This window comes from Bombyx mori, chromosome 5 (assembly GCF_030269925.1).
Source record: "Bombyx mori chromosome 5, ASM3026992v2".
In the NCBI taxonomy this organism is placed as follows: domain Eukaryota; kingdom Metazoa; phylum Arthropoda; class Insecta; order Lepidoptera; family Bombycidae; genus Bombyx; species Bombyx mori.
In genome coordinates this window covers 5646415-5673356 of record NC_085111.1, presented here as the reverse complement: position 1 = coordinate 5673356, position 26942 = coordinate 5646415, and the positions used below count along the sequence as shown (strand labels likewise).

General features: G+C 37.2%; 1 protein-coding gene and 1 non-coding gene across 2 annotated transcripts; one reads left to right on the top strand and one right to left on the bottom strand.

Annotated features, from left to right (window-relative positions):
- Window positions 1-393: 393 nt before the first annotated feature.
- LOC105842452 (serine/arginine repetitive matrix protein 1) lies at window positions 394-26942 on the bottom strand. The gene is made up of 7 exons (XM_012695631.4): window positions 26842-26942; window positions 17079-17362; window positions 10883-11127; window positions 9069-9328; window positions 7619-7824; window positions 6715-6915; window positions 394-5787 (listed from the first exon to the last, which is right to left on the bottom strand). Exons 2-7 carry the CDS (start codon window positions 17346-17348, stop codon window positions 5698-5700), a joined length of 1272 nt encoding a protein of 423 aa, XP_012551085.2. The 5' UTR covers window positions 17349-17362; window positions 26842-26942; the 3' UTR covers window positions 394-5697.
- Window positions 13075-13206, top strand: LOC119628592 (U4atac minor spliceosomal RNA). The gene has a single exon (XR_005244756.1). It is a non-coding gene; the product is annotated as a U4atac minor spliceosomal RNA (small nuclear RNA).

Genomic DNA, 26942 nt, shown 5'->3' with positions numbered 1-26942 from the left:
AATATGATGTGATCGTATTGAATTGCGCGTACAAAAAATTTCTTACTTACAACACAAATATATTGAACACGACGTAACGTCCCTATTTCATATAATTTAATTTGACATACATTTTATAGTAGATACTTAGTGTCAAAACGGGTGGCCTGTCGTCTTAAATATTAAGTGTATTAATTAAGGCGTCAACGCATCTTGGGAATTGCTGGCCTTAGGAAGCTAATTTAAGCTTACTCAGGATAGGGATATTACATAGTAAAATGCTTATGTTTAAAAATGAAAAGGATGCGGATCCATTAATGGGGATGGAAAACTGCGTAGTAGATACTATTTAAAAAGCATATAGCTACAAAAATGCCAGTAAGTAAGGTAAATTTATCATAAAACACAGTTAAATATTTGTCAAATAGTTTTAATGAAAATTCAACTAAACGTATAAATCTTATTTATACTTACAGTAAACAAGTACAATGTGTACTTATATATTTACATTTTAGTTGAAGGGAATTTACTTACACAATCGCGCTTTCCCTCCAAAATATTGCACTAACAAAATACAGGATGTCAAAACACGTCATGCATCCTTTCACTCGCCTGTTGTTTGGTGCTTTGTAAAAATGTTATTCTCAAAATACAACATTATTATGAATACTTAGACAATTATTCATTGACTATTAAAACAGGTACATACTCACTTCACTTCGGAAGTAGCGCGCGTATTTTTAAATCACAATGTCATTTAAACATAGTGCCCAAAATGACATGAAAGTATTGAAAATTATGAAATTAATTTAATAGCACATAAGAATAACCAAATAAAATTGTAGTTTCCAAATAACAACCAAATGTATATATATATAATATAGTAAATTATCAACGAGTAAATATTTAGAATAATAATTTAGAATACATGTATGTAAAATTATATTCAAATTCATTCAAACTATAATCTCAAAATAGCGATAAATTATGTTTTGGCTCGCTTATGGTTCCCATAGATACTTAGCGTTTGAGATGTTGGAATCTAGTTTGAAGGCGTTTAAATACATGATATATGATTACAAAACGATTTGTATAAATCGAAATTTATCAATTTGTGAACTCACAAAATGTAACTACTATTGAATAAAAATAATAATTATTTAGGTAACTACTATTGTATAATATATACTAATTAATAAGTTTCCGAACTGCTTGCTTACTTTCGATATTATTCTATAACAGCCAGTGCACGTTTGTTGATATCTTTGGTCATAAATACACATACTTAAGTAATTGTTAGTGTTTGTTTAATTTTTGCAAATAATCTTTATTTCGCTGTGTAGCCGAACTCTGATTAAACACACAAAAAATATTTTGCGTTGCGTTTCGATCATTAATTATCTATGCAAAATCTATTTAAGCCGCTAGTTTTGTTCTGTTTTATCTGGATTATCAAATTTGACGTAAGTATGGAATAGATTACAGTCAAACCTGGATAAGCGAGAGTTCAAGGGAGCACAATCTCATTCTCGCTTATAGACGTTTCTCACTAACCCGAGTTTCTCGCTAATGCTCCGTCTGAATTTCATTATGCGATTTTCCGGATTCAAACTCATTCATTATTTTAAGTTTATCACTTAATGACATTACTTTAATTTCCGTTTTGACATGATACAGAACAGAACTTTCCTTCGCAATTGATTAACGATAAACTGAGTAAGCCCGACAAACAGGACGGTACACAGGCACACGTGTCCATTCGAAAAGAATGCGATAAAATAACAACGTCATTTAGTTCCACAAAATAGAATAGGTTCAATATTGACGAGAAAACAATACAAAAACAATGGAAGGAAGTTCCACAAAAGTTAATTATGAGTCATAAAATAGCAGATGTTAAATTTTTTATTTGTTTTGTCATGTTCCTCCTAAATAATATAAATAAATAAAGCTCGACTGTCGCTTATAGAGGTATAGATAAGTAGCAGTCTCACTTACGGAGGTCCATGAGAGAAAAACGACTCTCTCTTACAGAGGTTTCTGTTTCTCGCTAATAGAGGTTTTGGGAGCTTAAAATGACGGTTCCTGGCTATTACTCTCACTTATAGAGTTTTCTCACTTATCCAGTTCTCACTTACCCAGGTTTGACTGTATTTAGAACTTTATTTTTATATTTCAATATTGTGTAACGGTATGTACTTCAGTTTTCACATACCTACACTTAATAAAAATCGCGTTTTTATACTGACATCGTTTTATTTCGGAAGTTTCGAGAACTTTAACGTTTTCACGGATGATGATAATATAATGACAGTTAATAACGCTAAATTAAACTGTAAAAGTCGTAATTATATTCAAATAATGGCTCAACAAACGTGCTACTAGCTTATAACGCAGTCTTAGTATTCCACTCTTACCCTACACTATAGACTGCTATTATTGCCACACTACACGATTACAACACTACTAAACATCTAACCTGTATGAAATAAGACTTGTTGCTTGTGATGAAAATAGGATCTAAAAATGCTTTTCCACATATATGTTATCGTATTGAGAAATTAGCATTTAAGATGCATACAACTTAGGTTTAGTGGTTGCCTTAAGATATTAATGTCTCGATTATATATTATGACTGATATCTCATTCCTTCGAACCGCACGACTGTTTTGTATAGATATATGAATGGTAGTGGCACCTACCCTTAAGTACCCTTATGAGCATATCAATAATGCATGTCAGTCAATCAGCATATCAAAACAATAAATAATATTTCGATATTACAATTCGACAGGAACATCTAATATATAAAATTCTCGTGTCACAGTTTTCGTTGCCATACTCCTCCGAAACGGCTTGACCGATTTTGATGAAATTTTTTGTGCTTATCCGGTATCTATGAGAATCGGCCAACATCTATTTTTCATTCCCCTAAATGTTAGGGGTAGTCCACCCCTAAATTTTTTTATTTATTTTTTAGACAAAATTTTTAATTTCTATTTTTTTATGATACAGCATACAAAAATACATACAACCCTAAATTTTCACCCCTCTACGATCAACCCTTATTTTTTATTTGCTAATTAAAAAATTTAAAATTTTTTGCGAGTATTTTGTTTTTATTTTGTCATGACGTAGAATAAAAAAAATCATATTACTCTGAAATTTTCACCTCTCTATGATCAACCCCTATTTTTTATTTGTTAATTATAAACTTAAATTTTTTTGGCAAGATTTTCATTTTTATTTTTAATTCGCCATTAATTAAAATAAAAAATCTGATGTTAATCTCAATTTTTCATCCCTCTATGATCAACCGCTATTTTTTATTTGTTAATTATAAACTTTAATTTTTTTGGCAAGTTTTTTATTTCATTTTGTTATGACTTAAAATAAAAAAAATCATATTACTCTCAATTTTCACTCTTATATGATCAACCCCTATTTTTCCACCCCGATTAATATTTTTTTTTCTATGCACAGATCTGCAATAAGGTTGCAAGGTGGCAATCAAATTTTATAATTGTAGTACGATAAATTCTGATTCAAAGTTTATAATTTCAAGTTCCTTTAATTATGATTTTTTTTAAATTGAATTTGATCTCCCGCCCTCGCCGGTCGACTACTGATTAACTATCAATTGATCAGCTATCCCCGCCAGGTGTCACCACTCATCCAGCAAACATCACGTAGTAGGGATGAGGACGAAGCCGGTCTCCTGTCTTACTTACTCACTATACATCATAGATTATACACTTAATATATAATTTGAGAGCTATACAATACTATACATTTTTCAGCCATGTTTTTTTGGTTTTATTTGTGTATCAATAGTATGTTCAGTAGGTCTGAGAATCGGCTACTATCTATTTTTCATACCCCTAAGTGAAAAGGGTTGTCCACCCCAAACATTTATTTTTTATTTTAATTTTTTGGATATATTTTTTTGTTTATAATGAGGTATTATGTGGTTAAATGAGGTTTTTTTTCTACAGTAGAATTTCCCTAGAAATCTTATTTAAGGCAACACAACGTTTGCCGGGTCAGCTAGTATTATATAAAATTAATGACAAGTAATGATTATGTATAAACGATTAAAATTTCCCGAAAACTATTATAGCTCTTTTAAGTTATTTGTTCGCCACTCGCTCAACGGCGGATCCAGGGGGGGTCATGGGGGTCATGACCCCCCCCCCCCTGAGCTAGTTCCAGGACTTGAACTAACTTGGACTAATTGAAGAACATCATGATTTATTTATTATCTATTGTTATCAAAATTAAATTATAAGTTCTTAACTTGCCCACGACTATGTGCCCCCTCCTGGCGCCAAAGCTGGATCCGCCCTTGCACTCGCTCCAACGTGGCGACAACAGCAGATACCACTCATCAATGTCATTATTATCAATGGAATTAACGTTTTATTTTTATGTTCTAATACTATCAGTAACAACAACAAACATTTTAAAATTAACAAAAAAGTTCGAGTTAAATCTTTTTAACATAATCTTGAATATACATAATATTTGTATTATTAATGTTATTTTTCAGTCTGACATCTTTTTAAGTCGCATAAAAAGATTAACATGAATACTTAAATATTTATTTCAACTTGAAAATATCTTCGGTATGCCTTGAGATCCTATTTTCATTATACAAACCCACCGCCTCTCTAATCTCTAACTACAATATGCAACTACAAATATAATGGAAGATAATAAATTGGCCTCGCCTAAACACGAAACTATAACAACTACAATGGACTAGACTGCAGATCGTGGAGGGACTACATGTAGAAGGGCCGGTCGGCACTCTTTGGCAATGAGGTATTTAAAAAGGTTCTAAGCAACACTTAATAGGCAAAGGAAAATTTAGCAATAGTATAATAATATCAACTATTAAAAACAGCGAGGATTTCATGTAAATGATCTACAACTTCTTTGAAGATCTTGATGACATACTGCCTTTCGGTTTTGAAGAGTTAAATTATTAGTTCAGACAGAATCTCAATTCGTGTTAAAACTTAAGAAAATTAATTCTTAAATTTTACAGAAATCACTCTATTATCGACAATATGCATGAGCAGCAATAAGATGAAGTTCTTTGGTCTTCTAGATTATCAGTGGATTCATCTTTGGTAACAAAAATCTAAATGTATCTGGTATATCAGGGCAGAACGTAAATTCATTCATATCACAAAAATAACTATAGTCGAAAAGTCATCAAATAATGTTTCTCGCCGAACGTTTTCATTTCACGTCTTAAATTAAGAATTACATTTATCTGGATAGATATTCTGGATACAAACAATAATTCACTAAAAGCGAATCTAAATTTAACTATTGAAATTAAATAGGCAAGCTGGTATCGAACCCGCACGGAATTGTACCAAAGTTGTAATTGACTTCACATGGGATTCGTATCGTTCGAAATAGGTCAGATATTTGTATAACTCTCTTTCCTATTTGAACCGAAATGAATCCAATTTGTAGATAACGATAACAGTTATCCCGTCACAACTGCGACTTCAGCCTTCAGGTCTGAAGTGAATGGCAATTTTATCACTAAATAACACATGAAATAAGGAGCTTCCAATAGTGTTCGTTAACAAATAAAATAGTGCCAACGGTCCGTCACTACTGGATAACTAGGGGGAATTAAGGAAATTTCGCTAAATGATGCTAATGATGTTGAAGAGACATCGTTTGTGATTGTAGGAACTACAAGGAGTCCAGCCTTGTGCGCTGCACCGCTAGTAGCGCCGATTGTTGCTGGAGACTTTTTCGAAGCCCTTCCAATGTTTGCAGCACCTAAAAAGTTGATCGGAAATTCCTTATAACGGCGTATGCCTGATTGCTACGACTGTGAATGCAGAAAGCTTTAAAATTGCGGTTCAAATTTTCACCATCGACAATACATATTATATATTTTGGTAAGAACAATGTTAGTATCGCCTCTGACTTTGAGACGAGTTCGATCTGAGTTATATAGTAGGTATAACACGTCTTCCACAACCTTAAAATCGGAAAGCATTCCTGCTTCACGGCAAAAATATTCGGGCGGTAGCTGACACCCTACCACCAGTTTAGTAACAATTCGTTACTAAATAATTCAACATGATGTTTCTAATTTATCTCAACACTCCCATGTCATTAATACGTGAATGCGCTCAGTTTATATTTCCCAGTAACTTTTATTTGACATCTACAATTCTAACCACAAATTTTGTTTGGTGATTTCTGTACTTAATTTATCGTACGTCGATGCACCTACTTTCCATTTATTTACGAAACACGTGTTATTTGAGTTTCAATTATCTGTGTTCCGGTATCCTATTAACACCAATGGACGGTTAGTTGGTTCATGCGTCCAATCTATCTCTATATATAAAACATGAATTGCTCTTCGTCGGTCTTACTAAAACTCGAGAATGGCTGAACCGATTTGGCTAATTTTGGTCTTGAATTATTTGTGGAAGTCTAGAGAAGGTTTAAAATGTAGATAAATCTCAAAATGCTCGTAATTAAATAAAAATAACAATTTTGTTTTTTCTTTGATGTGTCGTCCCCCGTCAGACGGATTCCTTTTGTTTGTTTTTAGTTTATTTTATACAAAAGTTAAGGTCCTTTATTTATCGAATGAGGCACTACGAAGTCTGCCGGACCAGGTAGTAATGAAAAAAAACATGTTTTCTTCATAAATGTCTATGACACACTTGTAAGGCTCGTGAAACTTACCTCGTCTCTAGCGTAAGCCTTCCTCTTGGGTGGCTCAGAGTGCGGCCTGTCGGTCGGCGAGGGGGGGGTGCGTGCAGGAGGGGGCGGTGCGGCCAGCGGGGAGCGGCGCGGGGCGGGGGACAGACGCCGCGGTTCAGGTGAGTTGGCGCGCATGAAGTTCGTTAAATGAGTGCGTTCGGGACTACGACGAGGGACTTCCACCTGGACAACACGAAACAATACTTGGAAACTTTAAAGTGATTTTTGTCTGATTTACTCGAAAGGAAAAAAATATATACAGCACAGCACCGATCTTTGTTGCGAGGCTTGGGAGAGGCCTATGTCCAGCAGTGGACATCTGGGGGCTGATAGAATAGAATAGAATAGGAAATCAGTTGGAAGTATGGGACAACTGCTCAAATGCCTGAATTATTCGTGTTTTTTTATTTTTTTTATTGCTTAGATGGGTGGACGAGCTCACAGTCCACCTGATGTTAGTGGTTACTGGAGCCCATAGACATCTACAAGGAAAATGCGCCACCCACCTTGAGATATAAGTTCTAAGGTCTCAGTATAGTTACATTACAACGGCTACTCCACCCTTCAAACCGAAACACATTACTGCTTCACGGCAGAAATAGGCAGAGTGGTGGTATCTACCCGTGCGGACTTCCAAGAGGTCCTACCACCAGTAATTACGCAAATTATAATTTTGCGGGTTTGATTTTTATTACACCTTAATGACGTCACGACTAACGGTTATAATGTGTAATCCAGTTTTCTATGTACTTCGGTAACCACCTAAAACCGGGGGAGTCGTGAGCACATAACTTCGTAAGTGCGTTCAGTGCCTGACAAAAAGATTAAAGAAAAAAAGAAGAATATGAAAATGCAAAACATAACTACTCTTTTTTTTAATACTCACTTCGGTAGCCCGTAACTCCCTAACCCTTGGATTGTGTGGAGGCTCTAAAGGGGCCCTGGATACAGTGACTAATAGTTTTTCGGCCTCTCTTATGAGCTCTCGGTACTTTCTCTCGGCTTCTCTGTCCGCTTCTAAAAGCGGGTCTCGTACGGGCGCTGGTGTCACGGGAGTGTGGTTTCTGCGTCGGGAACGCGGGGGAGTCGCTCCTGAAATAAAACAATCCACATATTACAGAAAGAATTGTTTGTTGAAGAATTGAAGTCATCGTGGCCTAAGGGATAAGACGTCCGGTGCATTCATATATAGCGATGCAACGGTGTTCGAATCCCGCAGGCGGGTACCAATTTTTCTAATGAAATACGTACTTAACAATTGTTCACGATTGACTTCCACGGTGAAGGAATCACATCGTGTAATAAAAATCAAACCCGCAAAATTATAATTTGCGTAATTACTGGTGGTAGGACCTCTTGTGAGTCCACCCGGGTAGGTACCACCGCCCCGCCTATTTCTGCCGTAATGCGTTTCGGTTAGAAGGGTGGGGCAGCCGTTGTAACTATACTGAGACCTTGGAACTTATGTCTCAGGGTTGTGTGGCGCATTTTTTACAGCAATGCCAGGGTCAGAGCCAAGTCGCTGCCTACCGTTTAGTAATCTCCACAAGCCTCGTTTGAAGAAGGATATATTATAGTATGTTTGTTGTCATACTGTGTCTGATGTATAGTCTACGTGATGACGGTTATTATTATTATTCATATAAATAGCTGTTTCTTTGTATATTATTATTATATATTTTTTATAAATCATTGTGAAAATAAAGTTAATAACTTTGTAAAGTAGTTTTTATTTTTTATTTTTATCAATAATAAAAATCATAATAACAAACGTATACCCGAATAATTATTTTCTTTATACGTCGAATAGAACTTAAAATTAATATTTTTATAATAAGGAACTTCGTTACTATCCGGTGTCCCACGACACCACACTTTTTTTTTTGACGTGACAACGTCTTATAATTCGATGGAGCCGGCTGCACGCACGAAAAAACATGACTCATGCGGCGTTACCTCGCTCTGAGGCATTCCATTGAAGGCTTGAAGTGCAAGCGAGAGCGCGCAACGAGCGACAATGAGGCACAATCGGCCTCCGCGTTCGGCAGCGTTCGACATCTGTCTCTCTCCTACTTGAGTGAGCGATGCATCCGCGTGGACAGCTACTATACAATAATACATTTACATGTTTCGTCAAGTATGAAGTTCAGTGAAAAGTGAATGTGGTGTCGATTGTCCATACAAAATATCTATAAAACAAATAAAATTAAACTTTTCTTTTGAAAAATGAAACCATTCCATCAGTATTTTCTTATGACGTTGTCACGTTCAACTATCGTCAGTAAGCCGGCTTTACAGACGACCGATTGTTACTATTGACTAAGAGAACAAAATACCAGCTGATCTCGGTGCGCGTCTCGGAGGTCTACGTCTTCTTGCTCTTCGTTTCCCCGGCGAGGCCATATCCAGATCATCGGCTTCCTCTTCATCGCCTCCATCCAGTCCGGTATCTCCGTCAGAGTCTATATCGGCATCGGATAGTATTGCTGTTTCTCTACCGCGTACACGACCCTCTTCGTCGCTGGATACACCACCACGGTACTTCCTGGGCTCCGACGACAAACGCGGTGATAGATGCGGCGATAAATGTGGTGACCTATAATATAAATGCCAAGATTGTTTGTACTAGAACAAATAGTACAGGTTGCCGTCAAAAAATACAATTCAGGTGCCAATTCAATGCCTTAAGCACATAATTGTTCGTCGGTTTTCATGAGCCGTAAACAAATAGTTAAAATTTATGTGCGCGTATTTATTTCATTTTATTATTTCAGAAGTTTTAAGTTACCACACTTTAAATTATTTAGCGATAGATAAAATAGTGTGGGCCGACAAACTGTAGACTTGTGTGCTCGATAATTCTTGATATCCACAATCTATCACAATCCAGTTCATAAAGACAGGACTCCGCAGAGTATACTACACTACACAAATTATTTAGACAAAAATTGCCTAAATTTGTGTGGATACCGAAAACTTCCAAATTATAAGTAAGGAACCAAGAACTGATTGGTAAAGGGTATTTATTATGCACGCACCGAAGTGTCAACCCCTCATCCCGAGATGTTATTTGAAAAGTAGTGCAGTCGTTATGCAAACAACAATCTGTGGCTATCATATAATTCTGACCATGTGCTCCGGTGATAGCTCAATACCGTGAATTGCTCATCTACCTGATCCAAAAAACCATGGACCTGGTAATGCCTATTTACCCCACTGAGTTTCTCGCTGGATCTTTTCGTTGGGTCACGATTCTGATTTGATGGCAGATTCAGAGAAGCACTCCTCTCTGATCAATGTGAAACCAGAATATCCCCTCGAGACTACTAGCAGTTAGGTATGGCAAATAAAAAACAGTTTTGTTATACATAAATTAAAATTTGACTAACTTAAGTTGTTCTTTTTTACACGCTTTTATTACCTTGGTATGTTCGTATGTAAGGATATCCTTGAACGACATTTATACTGACTTCAAGACTTCCAATTAACTTGAAAAGTTGCACACGCATCAAGGACCGATGACAATGTAATAATTTTATAACTTCACTGTAATATGCGAACGGATAAACCTAAACCCGTATCAACAGAATAAAAAAGATGAAATTGAGTGTTAGTTCGGTTTTCTAATATAATTAAACGTATTATTTTATTAATAATCTTTTTTTGATGAGCAAAGGCTCAGCCTGGAGCGGTACAATTTGCCAAAAGCTGCCCGAGCGCCTCCAAAGGAGATCTAACAACTCAAGAGCAACTGCTTCGTTAATGAATCTACTACCAAATTGGAATCGCGACCCACTGAGAAGATCCGGCGAGACAAAAGGCATGGGTTAGGTTGCATGTCAAACTCTTTGCCGAGTTCGACAAGTAGGGTTACCGGGGTCCCTAAGCCTACTCCTAGCGTTAGAGCTAAAGGCGTCTAATGCAAAAGTTATTAGATCTGATGGATCCGTAAGGACGTGTCTAGGGCGACGACGGTGACTGGGTCCTGTGTGAACAGGATATTACTAATCTATCCATGCATGCTTAGAATGTATATTGTGAAAACATTAACCTGTACTTATATCAACTTTAAAGACGCAAAATATATTTCGAACAAAATTTTTAAACAGTTCCAAGCGACAATAGAATAATAAAAGTATTTAATACGAACCTAGAATCGAATTTCGCGGCCTGTGAATCCACAGAGTGCGACGCGTGTTGCAATTGAGGCGCTACTGTTTGCGGACACTGCAGCGATTGTTGTTGACACAGGTGTCCCGGTCGCCTCCTACTTGGCGACGTGGCCCCCAGCCAGGGGTTCGTTCGGATCCTGCACCTAGGGCGAGGGGACGGGGTCGCACAAAGAACCGGCTCGGGAACGCAACGCCGTATTTGCACTGGTGGATTAGACCGCCGCTGTAATCAAAGAATAAGTTTGCGTGACTAAGATCGAACCTCAAATACACATAAGATATTAATTAATACCTAACATAGGTTATATTCATGGAATAGACCTACCTAATACAATTGCCGCAAATACAAATAATACATTATAGTGATACTACTAATACACGTACAATAACATACTTACTGGTGGTATAACCTCTTGTGAGTCCGCGCGGCTAGGTACCCTGGCTATTTATGCCGTGAAGCAGTAATGCTATTCGATTTGAAGGGCGGGGCAGCCGTTGTAACTATACTGAGACCTTAGAACTTATATCTCAAGGTGGGTGGCGCATTTACGTTGTAGATGTCTATGGACTCCAGTAACCACTTAACACCAGGTGGACTGTGAGCTCGTCCACCCATCTAAGCAATAAAAAAAAAGTAAAAATCGCTATATTTATTATGATTAAGCTACATTTTATGAATTGTTTCACAGTAATTACATTTGTTTGTATAAAAGAAATTGTAGTTGCTATAACTAACACAAAATGGCTAATTGTGTAAAAAATAAGACGAGGTTTTTTGTAATAAACAAGTAATGTTAACGTTTTATAGAATTGTATTGTATTTTAATTGTAATAAATCTTATGTATGAAAACGCTAGCGTAACGCCGAAAATTACATCGGGCGACCTCGGCCAAAAAACAGCAGCAGCAATCACACTATTGGAGTCTAATATTCACAAAACGCCCGCTTCCCCCCATCACCAGCACATTTACAGTTTAAAAAGCTGTCTGATCCAACGGGGGGGTTAGTGTTACGTATTAATCATTCAGCCCTGTCGTGGCCTCCATTAATCTGCATTTTAAGCGACAGCAAGGATTTAGAAAAACGATGGAATTATGTAAATGATTATATCCTTCGTACAAAGAACGGAACCATTTAGTAGTATCTATAGAACGGTTGAATAACAGAATATTTCGGTTCGATTTTCAAATATGTTTTTAAATAACAAAATATGTACGACTTTTTTTTTTCCTACCTTTGCTAATTTTCTTGAAAGGCTATTTCAGCTTCGCCTTGACGTTTAGGTGAGCTCACGGGGCTCAAACCGGATGTGTTGCTAACACTGGCCCTAACAAGAGCAGTGCTTCGCAGAATCTAGCACCGGATCGAAAACGGGACCCACTGAGAAGATCCGGCGAGAAACACAGTGGACTGTGTCTGTGGGTTAATTTACTCGTCGAGCCCTTCGTCGCAAGCGACGAGGACGGTGACCGGTGCCTGAGCCTAAAAGCACCGTTAACGGATCGGGATAATGACGTGAGTACGACTCGAAAGCGTTATCTCGTTACTAGAAATTTGGTAAACATGAGTTAATTACAGAACCGCAGTTGGTTCGAGGTTTGCAACAAACAACAGTTGTACAGTAGCCGTAGAAACGATAAGATTTACCTAATCGACCCGGTCAGTGACAAATACTGCGTTCTCGCTGTGAGCCAACGCTTTTAATTCTAATAAATCATAAGCACATCATTTAAAGTTACTCTTTTGTTTCACTTCTTCAAAAGCGATGCGTGCTATTTTAAAACAACCGAGGGCTATTATAAAACATATAATTTAATAATTATTTAAATGATGAATAGTTTGTAGATTAGTGTAGATAACCTATGATTTCATATATGCCTTATTCACTGTTACGTTGTGAGCGTAGAATGGCTGATGTATTTTAGTTAGGCAAACCTACTTCATGGCAATTCTGCAACAGCCTACATTTAGCTTAAGAAAGAAATTCCGAAGTTCGAAATCCGAACATAAAAATAAAGCGAGTTAAACTGTATTTACGTAATAACTTATGCCATGTGGTTTGTAGATTTTAATTTCGCATGTCGCCAATAGATGTCGCTGTACGTTTTGTACGTCGCGCTATGAATATTTTCCGCAAATTTTAGAAGAGCAGCGCACGCGCGTATCTTTAACTTCCTTGTCTTGGGGAGCATAGTGCGCAGTGATCGTAAAGTGAGAGCACTTCTGCTGACACCCACAAGTTAAACTTGTTACACCCGCGCCCGGCTGCCGTAAGGGAGTCCGAGCGCAATTTTTGACGGGCACTCTTACTTTACAGAGGCCTTTATCATTAAAATTTACAATGTTTAAACTTAGTTGGTACTTTTATTGCTTTTCCTTACCTATTCTAATTAATGTAAACCGATTACAATTTCTGGCTCCGGTTTATTATCGATTTGTTTCTCAAAGAACCGGTTTTAAGGTATTTTTAGGTTTTTTCCATAAATGCTAAATAATCATTAAATAAAACAAATTTACGTGCAAACGAAGAGTTTTCTTCACACAATTAATAACCCTATCATTATATTTTATATAGGCCTAATGATCATATTATCCAATAATAAAAAGCTTTTTATTTTTGATTTAATACTATTGTACTTTTTTCAAAGTAGTTTTTTCTTATATTTTACATGGTAATTGCACTGTAGTTTTTAAATGTAATGCACGGTAATTTGAGTCTGAAACACGGTGTTGTTTTTTATCTAGCAGCACGGTAATTAGTATATTTGATCTGGTAATACTGGTGGGAACTGTGAATGTAACACGTAATTAAAAACCGATATTCTTAAATAAAAACCGGTGTTTATCGGTACTTATTATATAAAAACCGGTTTTTCTCCGGTTTTCCTCGTACCGGTTTACATCTCTAATTCTAATTACCTCGAGGTGTAATACCAGATTCGACGAATTAGTAGGTGAGCTCACGGGGCTCAAACCTGTCGACTAATTAATTAGTCCTTCGATCAAAGTGCTCATTTCATAACCGAGTCACAACGTAATGGAAACAAAATGAGATTAACACAGGCCCGACTAAAGCCCTCTGATCAATTTATCCGGTCTACGATGAAGGATTAACTGAACAGCATAGAACTGGGTATACGTACAAATACCTACCTACCTACTGCCGGTTATAACAGGGTTGCGCGAACCCTGATAAGCCTACATTCAGACGGCGTTTGTAACACGATATTGAAATGAGTTTTACGCATGCCCTGCCGCGCCAATGATAATTAAATTAACACTGGGCAGTGAGTCTGTATTTATAAACCCGAATATCATTTCAAGCGGACCATATTGGCACATACAAAAAAGGGAGAGCTGTCTTACCCGGATAAACAGATTTTAGTATTTATATATAAACGGTTACCTAGCATAGACTGTTTAAACGAATCATAAAATGTAAATAGAAGCAAATAAAATGTATACATGGCAGAATTTTTTCTGGAATATTGGTTTTAAAAAACATAGAACATATAACAATTTTTTTAACTATAAATATAAAAATATTTTATATATATTCTCTAAATTGATGGCAATCTGAATCGTTAGCAAGTGCTTCAAAAACCACTGCAAAAGGATGTCGGTTTTTTTTTGCCTTTTTTCTCTAATACACATTTTTTCTATCTAGCCCCTCAGCCCGCAATAAAGAATGCTGTTTCAAAAATACGTGTGTATAATATGTATCTTTTGGTTCGTTCCCCAGGGCACATATAAAGATATCCTGCCATAAAATGGTCGCGTAGACACACATGTACACATATCTGTCGAGTTATCCACAACCAGAGGTAAGGTGGAATAGCTCCTTAAGCTTTCGGATGCGTGACAGATGAAAATGACATTAGACGACCAGTGGTGGTAAAAAAAATCGAATCCGGGTCTTGAGTAAAAGTGTACAACGAGAAACAAACGTAAACGTATACAGAGTCTAAGTGGGTAGAAGAAAATGAAAGTTGCAAGCAGAATTCTAAAAAAGGCGACCGCTCAGATCCGTCCAACTACAGGCCTATCGCTATCACCTCCTTACTCTCCAAAATTATGGAATCCATAATCAACCGCCAGCTCATGGGCTACCTGGAAGAGCACTAGCTGATCAGCGACCGCCAATATGGCTTCCGCAAAGGCCGATCAGCTGGTGATCTTTTGGCTTTACTAACTCACCGTTGGGCGCAGGCGGTTGAGAGTAGGGGTGAGGCACTAGGCGTTAGTTTGGACATTGCGAAAGCCTTCGATCGGGTTTGGCATAAAGCCTTACTATCGAATCTTCCTTCCTATGGGCTTCCTGAGAGACTTTGTAGGTGGATCGGCAGTTTCCTTGCGGAACGGAGAGTTAAAGTCGTCGTAGACGACTCATGCTCGGACCCCCGGACCGTAAATGCTAGTGTTCCCCAAGGCTGCGTGTTATGCCCGACATTGTTCATTCTGCATATCAATGATTTGTTGCATACCAGTGGCATTCATTGCTATGCGGATGACAGTACCGTGGATGCACTGTATTTCGGCCGCAGCAATATCTCTCGGGATCACGTCGATGAGTGTCGGAACAAACTTGTGTCTGAAATCGAATCATCCCTTATGAAGATTTCCGATTGGGGGGGACTAAATCTAGTCCAGTTTAACCCTTCTAGGACTCAAGTTTGCGCGTTCACCGCTAAAAAAGCCCCCTTTGTCGCATCGCCACTCTTCGGAAACACTCACCTTTGTGCCAAGCCGAACATGGGCATTCTGGGCGTAGACATTTCGAGTGTTGTCCAGTTTGGCGGTCATTTGGAGAGCAAGGCTAAAATGGCCTCCAAAAAACTCGGAGTACTCAACAGGGCCAAACAGTACTTCAAGCCGGCTCACCGCCTTAAGCTGTATAAGGCGCAGGTGCGGCCTCACATGGAGTATTGTTGCCACCTTTGGGCCGGGGCTCCGGGTTATCAGCTATCTCCATTTGACCGAATCCAACGTAGGGCATCTCGGATTGTCGACGATCCTGAACTTGCCGATCGGCTAGATCCTTTGGCACTGCGTAGGGATCTATCTTCCCTATGCATACTTTACAGAATTTACAATGGGGAGTGTTCCGAGGAGTTGTTCAATTTAATAGAAGCCGCTGATTTTCGCAACCGATCGTCTCGCCGGAACTATCATCCGCACCATCTGGATGGTTGGCGTTCCACTACAATGCGTTTTAAAAACAGTTTTCTGCCACGCACAGTAAATCTCTGGAATTCGTTGCCATCAGCGGTCTTCCCCAACAACTGCGACATTGGGTTATTCAAGAAAAGAGCATATTCTTATCTGAAGAGTAGGCAACGCACTGGCGTAAACGCTGGTGACCGTGGGCGGCGGTGAATCACTTACCATCAGGTGACCCGTCTTGCTCGTTTGCCTCGTAGTTGTTATAAAAAAAAAAAAAAAAAAGAATGTGCGCTGCCATATTATCGAGTTGATCGTAATTAATCTCAGGAATATTTTGTGTGTCGTGATCAATTGTAAAACTATAAATATAAATAAAAAAAATATCGTTCGGATTTCTGCGTTGAGTCCAGAATGAGTGGCCACGCGTGGTAAAATTTTCAGCCACACGACTTTAATGATCGGATTAAGAGATCTTTTGAATGGATGTAGATTTGGGATTGTTGCCCTTAATATAAAACTATTCCACTGTTGCACTTTTATTGTTCTCTACCAAAATCTTCTTTGTTATTATAATAAAAAATTAACTCAAAACTTTTTTAGGCCTTGCTCATTTAATCGGCCGTCTGGTGTGGTTGTAGTGACATGGTCACTACACAAGGGTGTCGCGGATTCGAATCCCGCCAAGGGAAGATATTTGTATGATAAATATAAAATGTCTTTTCCAGAGTTATGGATGTATATTAAATATATGTATGTGTATAATAAAAATGGTAACTGTAACACAAGCTCTTTACGAACTTAGCACGGGACCAGTTAACGTGGCGTGTTTGTTAGTAAATATTTATATTATATAAAAAAAAAGTCGTCTTTACCGTCTTACTTTTCTGTGCCGTTATTTTTTCCCTTTCTCACCGTTTTCTCTCATTCGCATCTTAACTCTCCATTTCATACGTTCCACCTACCAATCCTACATTTATATCCGATCTAATGCCTCTAAATTCGAGCGTTACCTTTGCAGGCTCATGGTACAGATGCGTAGTAGGCGGAGTTGGTGGCGGTGGCGGTGCGACTAACGGTGCAGCGAGCGCGGTGGGTGCGGTGCCCGGCGACGTCCCGTCTGTCGAGTAGCCGGTGCTGTACGCGCTCTCCGGTGACGACAAGTGCGGGGGAGGGGCGGGCCCGGCGATGGTCTGCGGCGTCGGCCGCGTCTGCTTCTGTTTACGCTTCTTCGCCCGCCCCAGTTGCGCCTCCATCCACGACTTGAGCCGCGCGCCCAACATGCCGACCACGGCACCTTTATACAACAATACAAACGTAATATAAGTACATACACCTCTTGTGAGTCCGCGCTGGTAGATACCACCACTCTGTCTATTTCTGCCGTGAAGCAGTAATGCGTTTCGGTTTGAAGGGTGGGGCAGCCGTTGTAACTATACTTGAGACCTTAGAACTTATATCTCAAGGTGGGTGGCGCATTTACGTTGTAGATGTTTATAGGCTCCAGTAACAACTTAACATCAGGTGGGCTGTAAGCTCGTCCACCCATCTAAGTAATAAAAAAATATATATTATAAACAAGTTTTTTTTCTTTCAAAAAGTTAGTTTCTTAAATTGGTCTATCATCAGCTACATTTTTTTCCCTACCTATTCACTGGTAGCCTAAGAAGCTATTCCAGGTACGCCCGGATGGGTAGGTGAGCTCACGGGCTCAATCTGAGAGAATTTGCTAACACTAGCCCTAGCAAGAGCAGAATCTATCAGCGAATCGTAATCGCGACCCACTGAGATCAACTGGCGAGTTTGTTCATTATTCTTTTTGTTTTAATTTAAATGGGTTTATCCTAGCTGAATGATGTATCTGTATAATCGTGGTGAACTTTGGTGGACGCCTATGTCTAACAATGAACGTCTGATGGTCGTGATGATGATTGGTCTGCAGAAGCAGAAAAGGGCGGTGATGACATTTGTGTGAAAAATATTTTTTATTAGATTAATGCTTTACAAACAAATTACCGAAAAATTAGGGAAAAGTTGGGTGGTAAATTTGATTAAATGATTATAATACAATGTTCCAAATCTAGCGAAGACTAGTATGGCGAATATTTTATGTAATCATCTATCTGCTACATTAATTTCAACTATGTTGTAACGAAGGAAAAAATAAACAACATCCAAATTCTCTTTTAATCTCACGCACGAACAGTCGAAACGAACGTACTCGTGAGATATAAACTCACCACAAACACAATCTTCAGCCATTTGATGTATTCTCCTCACCTTTGATAAACAAATCGTTGTCTAAAAACGTATTACACCATAAAAGCTAACAACAAAGGACTCGACGGCGGCCGCTCAACATTTCTCTGTCATCACTCGGAATAAACAGAAGGGAACGTAAATATTTTTTTTCCTTGTGATTTCATTTCGCGGAACGCTTATAGTTAAATCATCAAAGACCAGAAGGGATTTATACGCACAAAAGAAACTTGTATTATATTGCATATAACGTCTACTCTAAGCAAAGAAACAACCTATGCCTTAAATGAAAAGTAAAATTTTCATTCAAGACTTTCGTAAAGATATTCGTTGTGCTGAAATTTTGTAATCATCACATTACAAATTATTTCAGATTTTGGCAATTTAGTTATTATGCATTTACTCAGATTTTATTTGGACTATATATCGCAACATTAGAAGCTTATATTCTAATATCCGATTTCAACTATCTTAAAATGTAATTGGTGCTAAATTAATTCAGGCATGTCGTACCCCCCACAATAAATATTACGAAAATGCATTTTTCTTATTACATATTTATCTAAAACCATTGTGCAAGCCGTAAAGAGAAAAAAAATGCGAATCAGAATGTTCATTCATAATTGGAAAAAAATATCCAAACTTATGACTTTTTAACTTATATCTAAACTCTAACAAATAATGAAATGGGTATATCAAGAATTGGCTTCGGTACATCTTATTTTATGGAGTTATCGCAACGTGTCTGTTTTGATTCCACCCTCGCCTTACGTATTCCCAGAAACTGTAACTCTCGCTCGTAAAAGGGCGCAGTCAACAAACACCCTTCAAGAATAGAATGCCTTTAGATAGTTAAAACTGTCGACAGAAATTTACGTTCGTTTCTTCAGATCTGCGCCATTGGTATAGTAACAAATAAATCTGATAAGTTATATCATAGGATAATAACAAAAAATAAGTGATCAAAAGTGAATGTGCTTTCATTTACTAGTACCTTTTTTGATATATGGGCTCCTCCACGGGTGAAGGCCTGCTTTAGTTTCTTCCATTTGTCCCTATAATTTGCATTATTCTGCCAGTCATTGCCTGCTGTATCTGTTATGTCGTCAGTTTACCCTCTTTCGATCTGCCTACTCTTCTTTTTCCTTTTGGTCCTTACCACTCTGTAGTTGTGGATGTCCATCCACCGACCATTTTTGTATCATGATATGTGGCCAGCCACTTCAGTTTTAGGGTTTGCATGAACGCATCAGTTATCTTGGTTTTTTGTATAATAACTGTACTTGTGACTTTGTCTATTTCCTACATTATAGAATTGGTACTATTCGCTTGGTAATAAACGAAATGTTCCTAAATTCACTTTGCGTGACTACACAAATCACGTTGTCCTCCATCAATCACAATCACACGCCAATTGAAATCCGTTCGACTCGGGTTCAGCACCCTTGCCGACACGCCTAGTACTTAAGTAACGCTATGACCCTTTCCTCGACAGCGGAATCGTGTAGCTGCAGAAAAGACTAATGAAACCGACTTATCCCGATCGGCGGGGGTGTAAACTTACGAGATTCAGCTAATATTAGCAATCCATTACCATTGGGCTCCCCACGCAAGGTTCCTGTCTATCAACGGTAAATTTTGGGATTTGGTAATTGAAGATTCGGGTCCCGTATATCTTTATTTAGTGTTAAACAGAAAGGAAAACACAATTCGAATCTCGAGATAAGAGTTTGCAATAAATATCATAATGATACTATGTTCAATATAGAAATATAAAAGTCGATACGTATAATATGTGTGTGTGTGTGTGTTCTGGTTTGACCGATTTCGATAAAATTTACAGGACACCTTCAAATTGGCCTAATTGGTAAATCTTTGAGTATGGTAGCGATCGGATTAAAGTAAAATCAAAGATCGACCAGCAAGCAGCAAGGAGGACGAGGTTTGACTAGTTTTATTCATAGTCGCAATTTAAAAAAAAATTTAATTGATTAAACTGTTAGGTATTCTATATTTAAAAAAAAAACCTAAGGCAATCTCGTAATTCTTCAAATCTTTGTCAATAGTAATAAAAAAAAAACCATAAAACTATACCTTCGTGCCGTTACAATAAAAACCAACAATACTTCAAGTGAAAGACCTTTACGAGTTTTCCGCTGAGTAATGAATCGTAGTCAAACTAATAAATTGTGGTTCGGGGACAAAGTGTCTGTACGCAGTTTACCGCTTGTCGGGACAAGGGCGGATTCGAGTGAGTATAAGGACAACAACTTGAATAAAAGTTGACGTGATGAAAAAAAGGGAACGCTTTCAATAAAACTTCGTTTGAGTGCTTCGTAAAATGGATCTTCCTTGTAAGGGATAAACTTTTTTCAATCCAATCCATTACGTATTTTACTTTTAAAAAAAAAACGAATAATATATCGTATCAATGTTAATTTAATGTTTTGTTGTTTTAATTTGTTCCTTTTTATATTAGAAAAAAATCAAATAACAATGGAGTCCACATTTCTTACAAAATTTTATTGTTCTCAATTGCGCAATAAAATTAAAATGATTTTAATTAATAGTACCTACTATGGTTGCTCAAACAACGAGCCTGATTTATTTTTCATAAGAAAAAAAACTGTAAATTCTATTTCATAAATTTAACAAATCACGCTTCCTATATGTATTTTTGTAATTGCTACAGTTTGATAGACCATTCTGTTAAGCGGCTATCCTAATCCATAGACATCGCAACGCGAATACCACCACTCACTATGTGACATAACTTCGAAATATAAATGGTATTTATAAAACGATAAAAACCAGGACACATATCTCATTGACACCCGAAACAGTTCAAGCGCATATTTATGCAATTATATTACATTCCTTTTAAATACAGCTACGTGAAATACGTATTCAGTTCCATACATAATTAAAAATCCTCTATTGAATTGAGAGCATAAACACCCATCGTGTGGCCACGGCTGATGAGCATTAATTAATAAATCAAATATTCATTTACAGCAGGTCCTCATAATGTGTGGAGGGTCTGTACTGAAATAACATGAAAGGGAAGAGCTATTTTTAAACGACTCATAAAAAGCGTTTTAAATGCGGATATTGTAAAAACCGCAAGCTAAACAGCGTTGTTATGTTTAGATCTTTTATTCATGCGTCAGTCGAATAGTGAAGTATTCTAACACGAGTTAAATGTAGTATAGTGCGCTTTAGATCAAAGTGGCACGCTACAAAAAAGCATGTTTTAGCAATAGTATGATTAGATATAAAGATGCTCAAGATCTACACAGCGTGAAACGAAACGCATCTTCTCATTTTTTATATTATCCGTGCATTTATCACGCACTCGTCACAATATTAAGTGTATTATCTATGCTCGTCAGGTCTTTGGCGCTTTTTTATATAATATTTAATTGGACTTTTTGGCGGAAACGCGAGGAGTGAAGTTGTGTGATTTGTTTTATTTTGTCTATTTAGTGTTTCTTCGGGTTTAAATGTGTAATAATGGTGGTTTATTAACTGTTTAATATCTGTGAAAGTGCACAAATGCGGGAAAATGAAACAAAGCCGCTGGACGTCACTTCTCGGGATCCTCCAAAAAGTCAAATGAAAAAGTCTCAGGAGATGACCACCATTTTACTAAGATTATATTTCATCCCATATCATCTCATCTCATTTTATTTGATTTCATCCCAGTTGATTAATGTCTCAAATTAATCATCTTCATTTCGTTTCATCATTTTTCATAAAAATAAGAAAATATATTAAAATAAGACATGACTTAAAGGTCTTAGTTACCAGGTCATAAAATCCCTTAAAAAAATTTAATTTTTTTTAATTAGTTTTTCAAATTATTACCTAGTATTGTCGAATTTGAAATAGTATATAACATCACTTCCACAAACCGACTTATTATTTGTGCCGATCGTAAACAGTATAACACACAAGATTATTTAACGGATTTTACTACTATTTTCAAATTTTATGAGTTCTCGATATATCGGCACTTGCAACGGCGCCCTATAGTGAAGACTGCAGGTAAGATGTTAGGAGGTAACAAATGTCTACACTCTATCTAATCCGATTTTGGGCGCTACCTCAAGAACTCGATGACTTGCCTCTATAATAACCGTAAGTATATACGCATTATATCGGAGAACTCATGAAATTTGAAAAATCGTGGCAACAACCCGTTAAAAAATTATAATAGTATATCGTATTTAAAGTTAAGTTTAACAATACAATGCAAACTACTTTATGTATGGTGTTTAGTGGCATACGTCTTGCAATGGACCGCAGTGACCATCTAACACAAGGCGAGTCCGTCCACCTATAGTGTAGCAATACAATAAAAAGTTACGGGCTTAGTTAGTTGGCTAGTGCATAACTAGCCAACTCAAGCTTCTGCTACTAATGACTATGAATTCTTCTTCTTCTTTTGCCGTCTGTGTGGGTTCGGCGTAAAAAGTACTCTATCCATACAGGTCTATCTTGCGTCATCTGTGCTCTCACATACTTTTCTCGCGTATCCTCACTCAGACAAAAGAGCGTCACGCTAGGATGACTATGACCTTCAATAACCATTAAACACCAAGGCCGTAAGCTTATTGACCCTCTTGAGATATTCTTCTTCTTAGTCGAATACTTCATTGCTGAAGGTCGTGTCCTTAAAAGCCCTTCGTGGCTCTTTGTACCCTCAGCTTCCATTTGCTTCGGTTTTCGGCTTCTCTCAGGGCGTTCGCAACAGAGAGTCCAGTGAGCGCAGTTATCTGATCCGACCAACGGTTTGGTGGCCGGCCGGCGGGTCTTTTCCCTTCTACCTTGCCCACCACAATCAATCTTTTGTTGTTGTTGTCTGGTGGCCGCCGAGCAATATGACCAAAGTAACCAAGAACCTTCTGGTAGCAAATCGTCTACAGTCTCGTTTCTATACGAAGTTGCTCGAGGACAGATTTGTTTGTTCTCTTGGCGGTCCACGGTATGCGGAGCATTCTGCGCCAACACCACATCTCGAACGCTTCTATTTTTTCCGCTCTGTTGTTCGAATCGTCCACGACCCTGCACCATAGAGGAAAATCGAGAAAACCAACGTCCGGACTAGTCTCATCTTGGTAGCATTGGAGACTTTTCTGTCCTGCCAAATACGTGTAAACTCATCGCAGCTTTGGCCATTTGAGTCCTTCTCTTGATCTCCCGTTCGCTTCCTCCCTGGTCAGTAAGTAGAGATCCGAGGTAGATAAACTCTCCAACAAATTCTACGTTCGAGAGTTCGCCTGTCCTAATGAGTTGACTGGCCCTATTAATAAGCATGACTTTCGTTTTGGACCTATTGACAGTGAGATATAGCAAACCATATTATTTTCAAACACCCGTTGTAGTAGTTATTCTTCCTGAACTGGTAGGATATGTTCTTAGGCCGCACGAATCGGTACCACATCACCGCAGTTCACCGCACTGCCTTTTTGTATAAAGCGCTCGGAATCAGATCTTCTGACCGGATACACTATCTTATAAATTCTGTTATTGCTTATCCATATCGTCGTTTAAATAATATTCCGATCTTTGTAATGTTGTTCAAATAAGAACGGGTTAAAATTACACTTATTTCTCAATTATATTCTAACAAATTTAATTTGTATCGTTCATTTCCGCTTTAAATAATAATTTGACTGTATCTTTCAATTCGTAGCTTGACGAAGAAATACAGCTGAGATAACCGAACACCGAGAGAATTTTTTACAACACGCTTTCATGAAAACGACGACAAGCAGCTGGATTAAAATCTTGCTTCGCTTGCGCCAACATAATTGCGGTAATCTTCAACATTAATCATGTTGCACATTACAATAAAGCACAATTTAGTAAGAAACATTCCCCTTACCGAAGTAAACCGACATAAACTTGTCTCAGAGGGTGTCTTTGTTAAGTTTCTTTAATGAAACAAATTTTAGGGGTGTTGCTAAGATACATTTTACGTCTTGAAGTTGAATACAATGTAAGTTGTACGCGACAACAAATCAAAAGAGAAGATCTACATTTGTCCCGTTTAATTACAAACAGAGAAATACTTCACACCTTTGTTTACTCACAAAGCTTGACTCAATGCAGATTAATTTTAAGCTCTGGAGGTTTTAAAAATCCCATCAAAAGAAACTCCAGCTCGTAGCTAGAGTCGGGCTAATTGCGGGCCGCTTTCAGACAGCGTCTCTAAGGCTTACGGGATTGCAGACAAACTAAAAAGACTGAAAGCATGAAGGCCTTAGCGCGCCAGACGACCGGCAATTGTTTGACGATGCACAGCACTATGCGATGTGAGACAAATGAACAGCCTGACGTTGCATGTTTTTGAAGAATGCCTTCATCATGTTTGAATGATGGTAAAATTGTATTTCTTTCTAATATGTTGATGATTTTTTTAGAATTTGATGTGACAAAGCTTACGACATTATTGCACCAGTTAAGCCATTAAATTAATTTATTAGTTGCGAATTAATAAATTATTGTATCTACCGGATAACACCGATATTAACCAACAAATACGTCCGACGTCCCATCACCACCAATATTTATTTTTTGTACAAAAACTAAATTGATGTCAGGGTGACCAACTTTTTTAATCAATGGGCAAAATTAGATTTAAATTTTTTTTGACGGGCCGCACATAAATTAACTTGTATTAATAATTTAAGAAACTTTATATCTTTATTAGAAACAAACAAGAATAGAACAGAAAAACGAATTGATGGGAGAAAGTCGATAAAATAAATTCAATTTTCGAAATGCTTGGCGGGTCGCAAGCGGCTGGCAGGCTGCGTGTTACTCATCCTTGGATTATAGCATTAAACAACACTGTAAAAAATCCAAACCTCTTATCATTATTTACTTCGGCTCTCCCGAGTCGTAAATATAATTAAAATCAGTTAGTGCAGTATTCAATTATATAATAATAATCAATACTAATATATAAATAAATCTACAGTGTTTTTTACGGATATTGCGTTATAACTACTGAACCATGCATCCGATTGACTTGAAACTTGGTATCCATGTAGAAAATACATTTACTTAATGGATAGGCTAATATTTATATGAGTGTTGGACTCCCTAATAATAATGACAATAAATAATAATGTTAATTTTAAATGCCCAGCGAAGCGGGCGGTTACGGCTAGTACTTTCATAATAATAATAATACTTGAGAATAATACTTTAATCGTCCCTGACCACGAAAACTGCAAGCATTCAGATACGTCCGGAAATAATATAATGACAGTAAAAAAGGCCGGATTAATCCGCAAAAGTAGTTTGAATAATGCCTTTAATTATACTAAAATGATAGACCGTAGATCCGATTACAATAATTATTTTTATATTTTACTGGTACGAGCTCTAGATTAGTAGACTTGGTAACATGTTTATTGGGAAATTTAACAAACCAATAATGGTTAATCTCGGTTAATCCTCGTTTTTATTTCATACGCATTAAAATTTCTAATACATACCTTCGAAAATACTTTTGAGAATTTTTGGTTGGAGAAAGAATTCAAATAATTAATTCTGCTTTCCATTCTCGCAAATATATGAACACACTCAGATGTAAACGGATAAATGTAAATATTATTATATCAATTTTACGAAAATTGGGTGATTTAAAATTTAAATAAACTGAAAATTATTATTTTTATAATTTAAAATCAATAAGATTAAATCTTTCTTATTCGTGATATTGGTAACATTAATATCTATGATAATTGATGTGTTTGATAGCATCTACTTACGGGGGTTTGCCACCTACATAATTTTCACCTTCAGAAAATGTTGAGTGTCCCAATTAAATATATTGAATCGGAAAAATGAGTGCTAATGATAATTCAAATTACGCACATCAGTCATCATGTTCATATAAAATGAACGGCGAGTGACAATAAATAATAATGTTATACAATATTGTTTTAATAATATACATTATTATAATATATTAATTAGGTATTATATTATATTAAATTAAGCAACGTTCGGCAGACAAATTCAATTATACGGAAACGTGTATGTTGACTCTTCAGTATTAAACTACTTAATATTAATCGTCTTAAAAAAAATCAAATGAATATTGTAGAACGTGTTCACATAAAAAACATTTTATGTCAGTTTCAAAAGATGACACTTTTTTCTTCTGTTTTTAAAAACCAACAACGTTGTTGTAACTTGCATTAAATTTTCAAGAAACGAATGGAGGCATATTATTGGGACACACGAATTAAATACACCTAGACAATATCTAGAAATTGTGCAAATACAACAGGCCCTCGGGAGCAAATTAATGTAAAATCACATACAGGGTTATCGAACGAACCGTTCATTTGTTGCAGTTCGCCGAGAAGGCTGTGACGGCGGCGTATCCACGTGCGGAAATTATCACTTCCTTTAATTATTTCCTCAATGAAAAACACTTTTGAATACTTATGCAACGTTTCGTTTGGTTAACCGAATGTGTTAAAGTGTACTTACAGGGGCGCGCGGTGTTGATTAAATGTTGTGTATTGTAGTTCGGTGGTGTTTAGCCGCATAACGAGCGATGCGGCGACGCGCGGCTGCCGCCGACTGCCGAC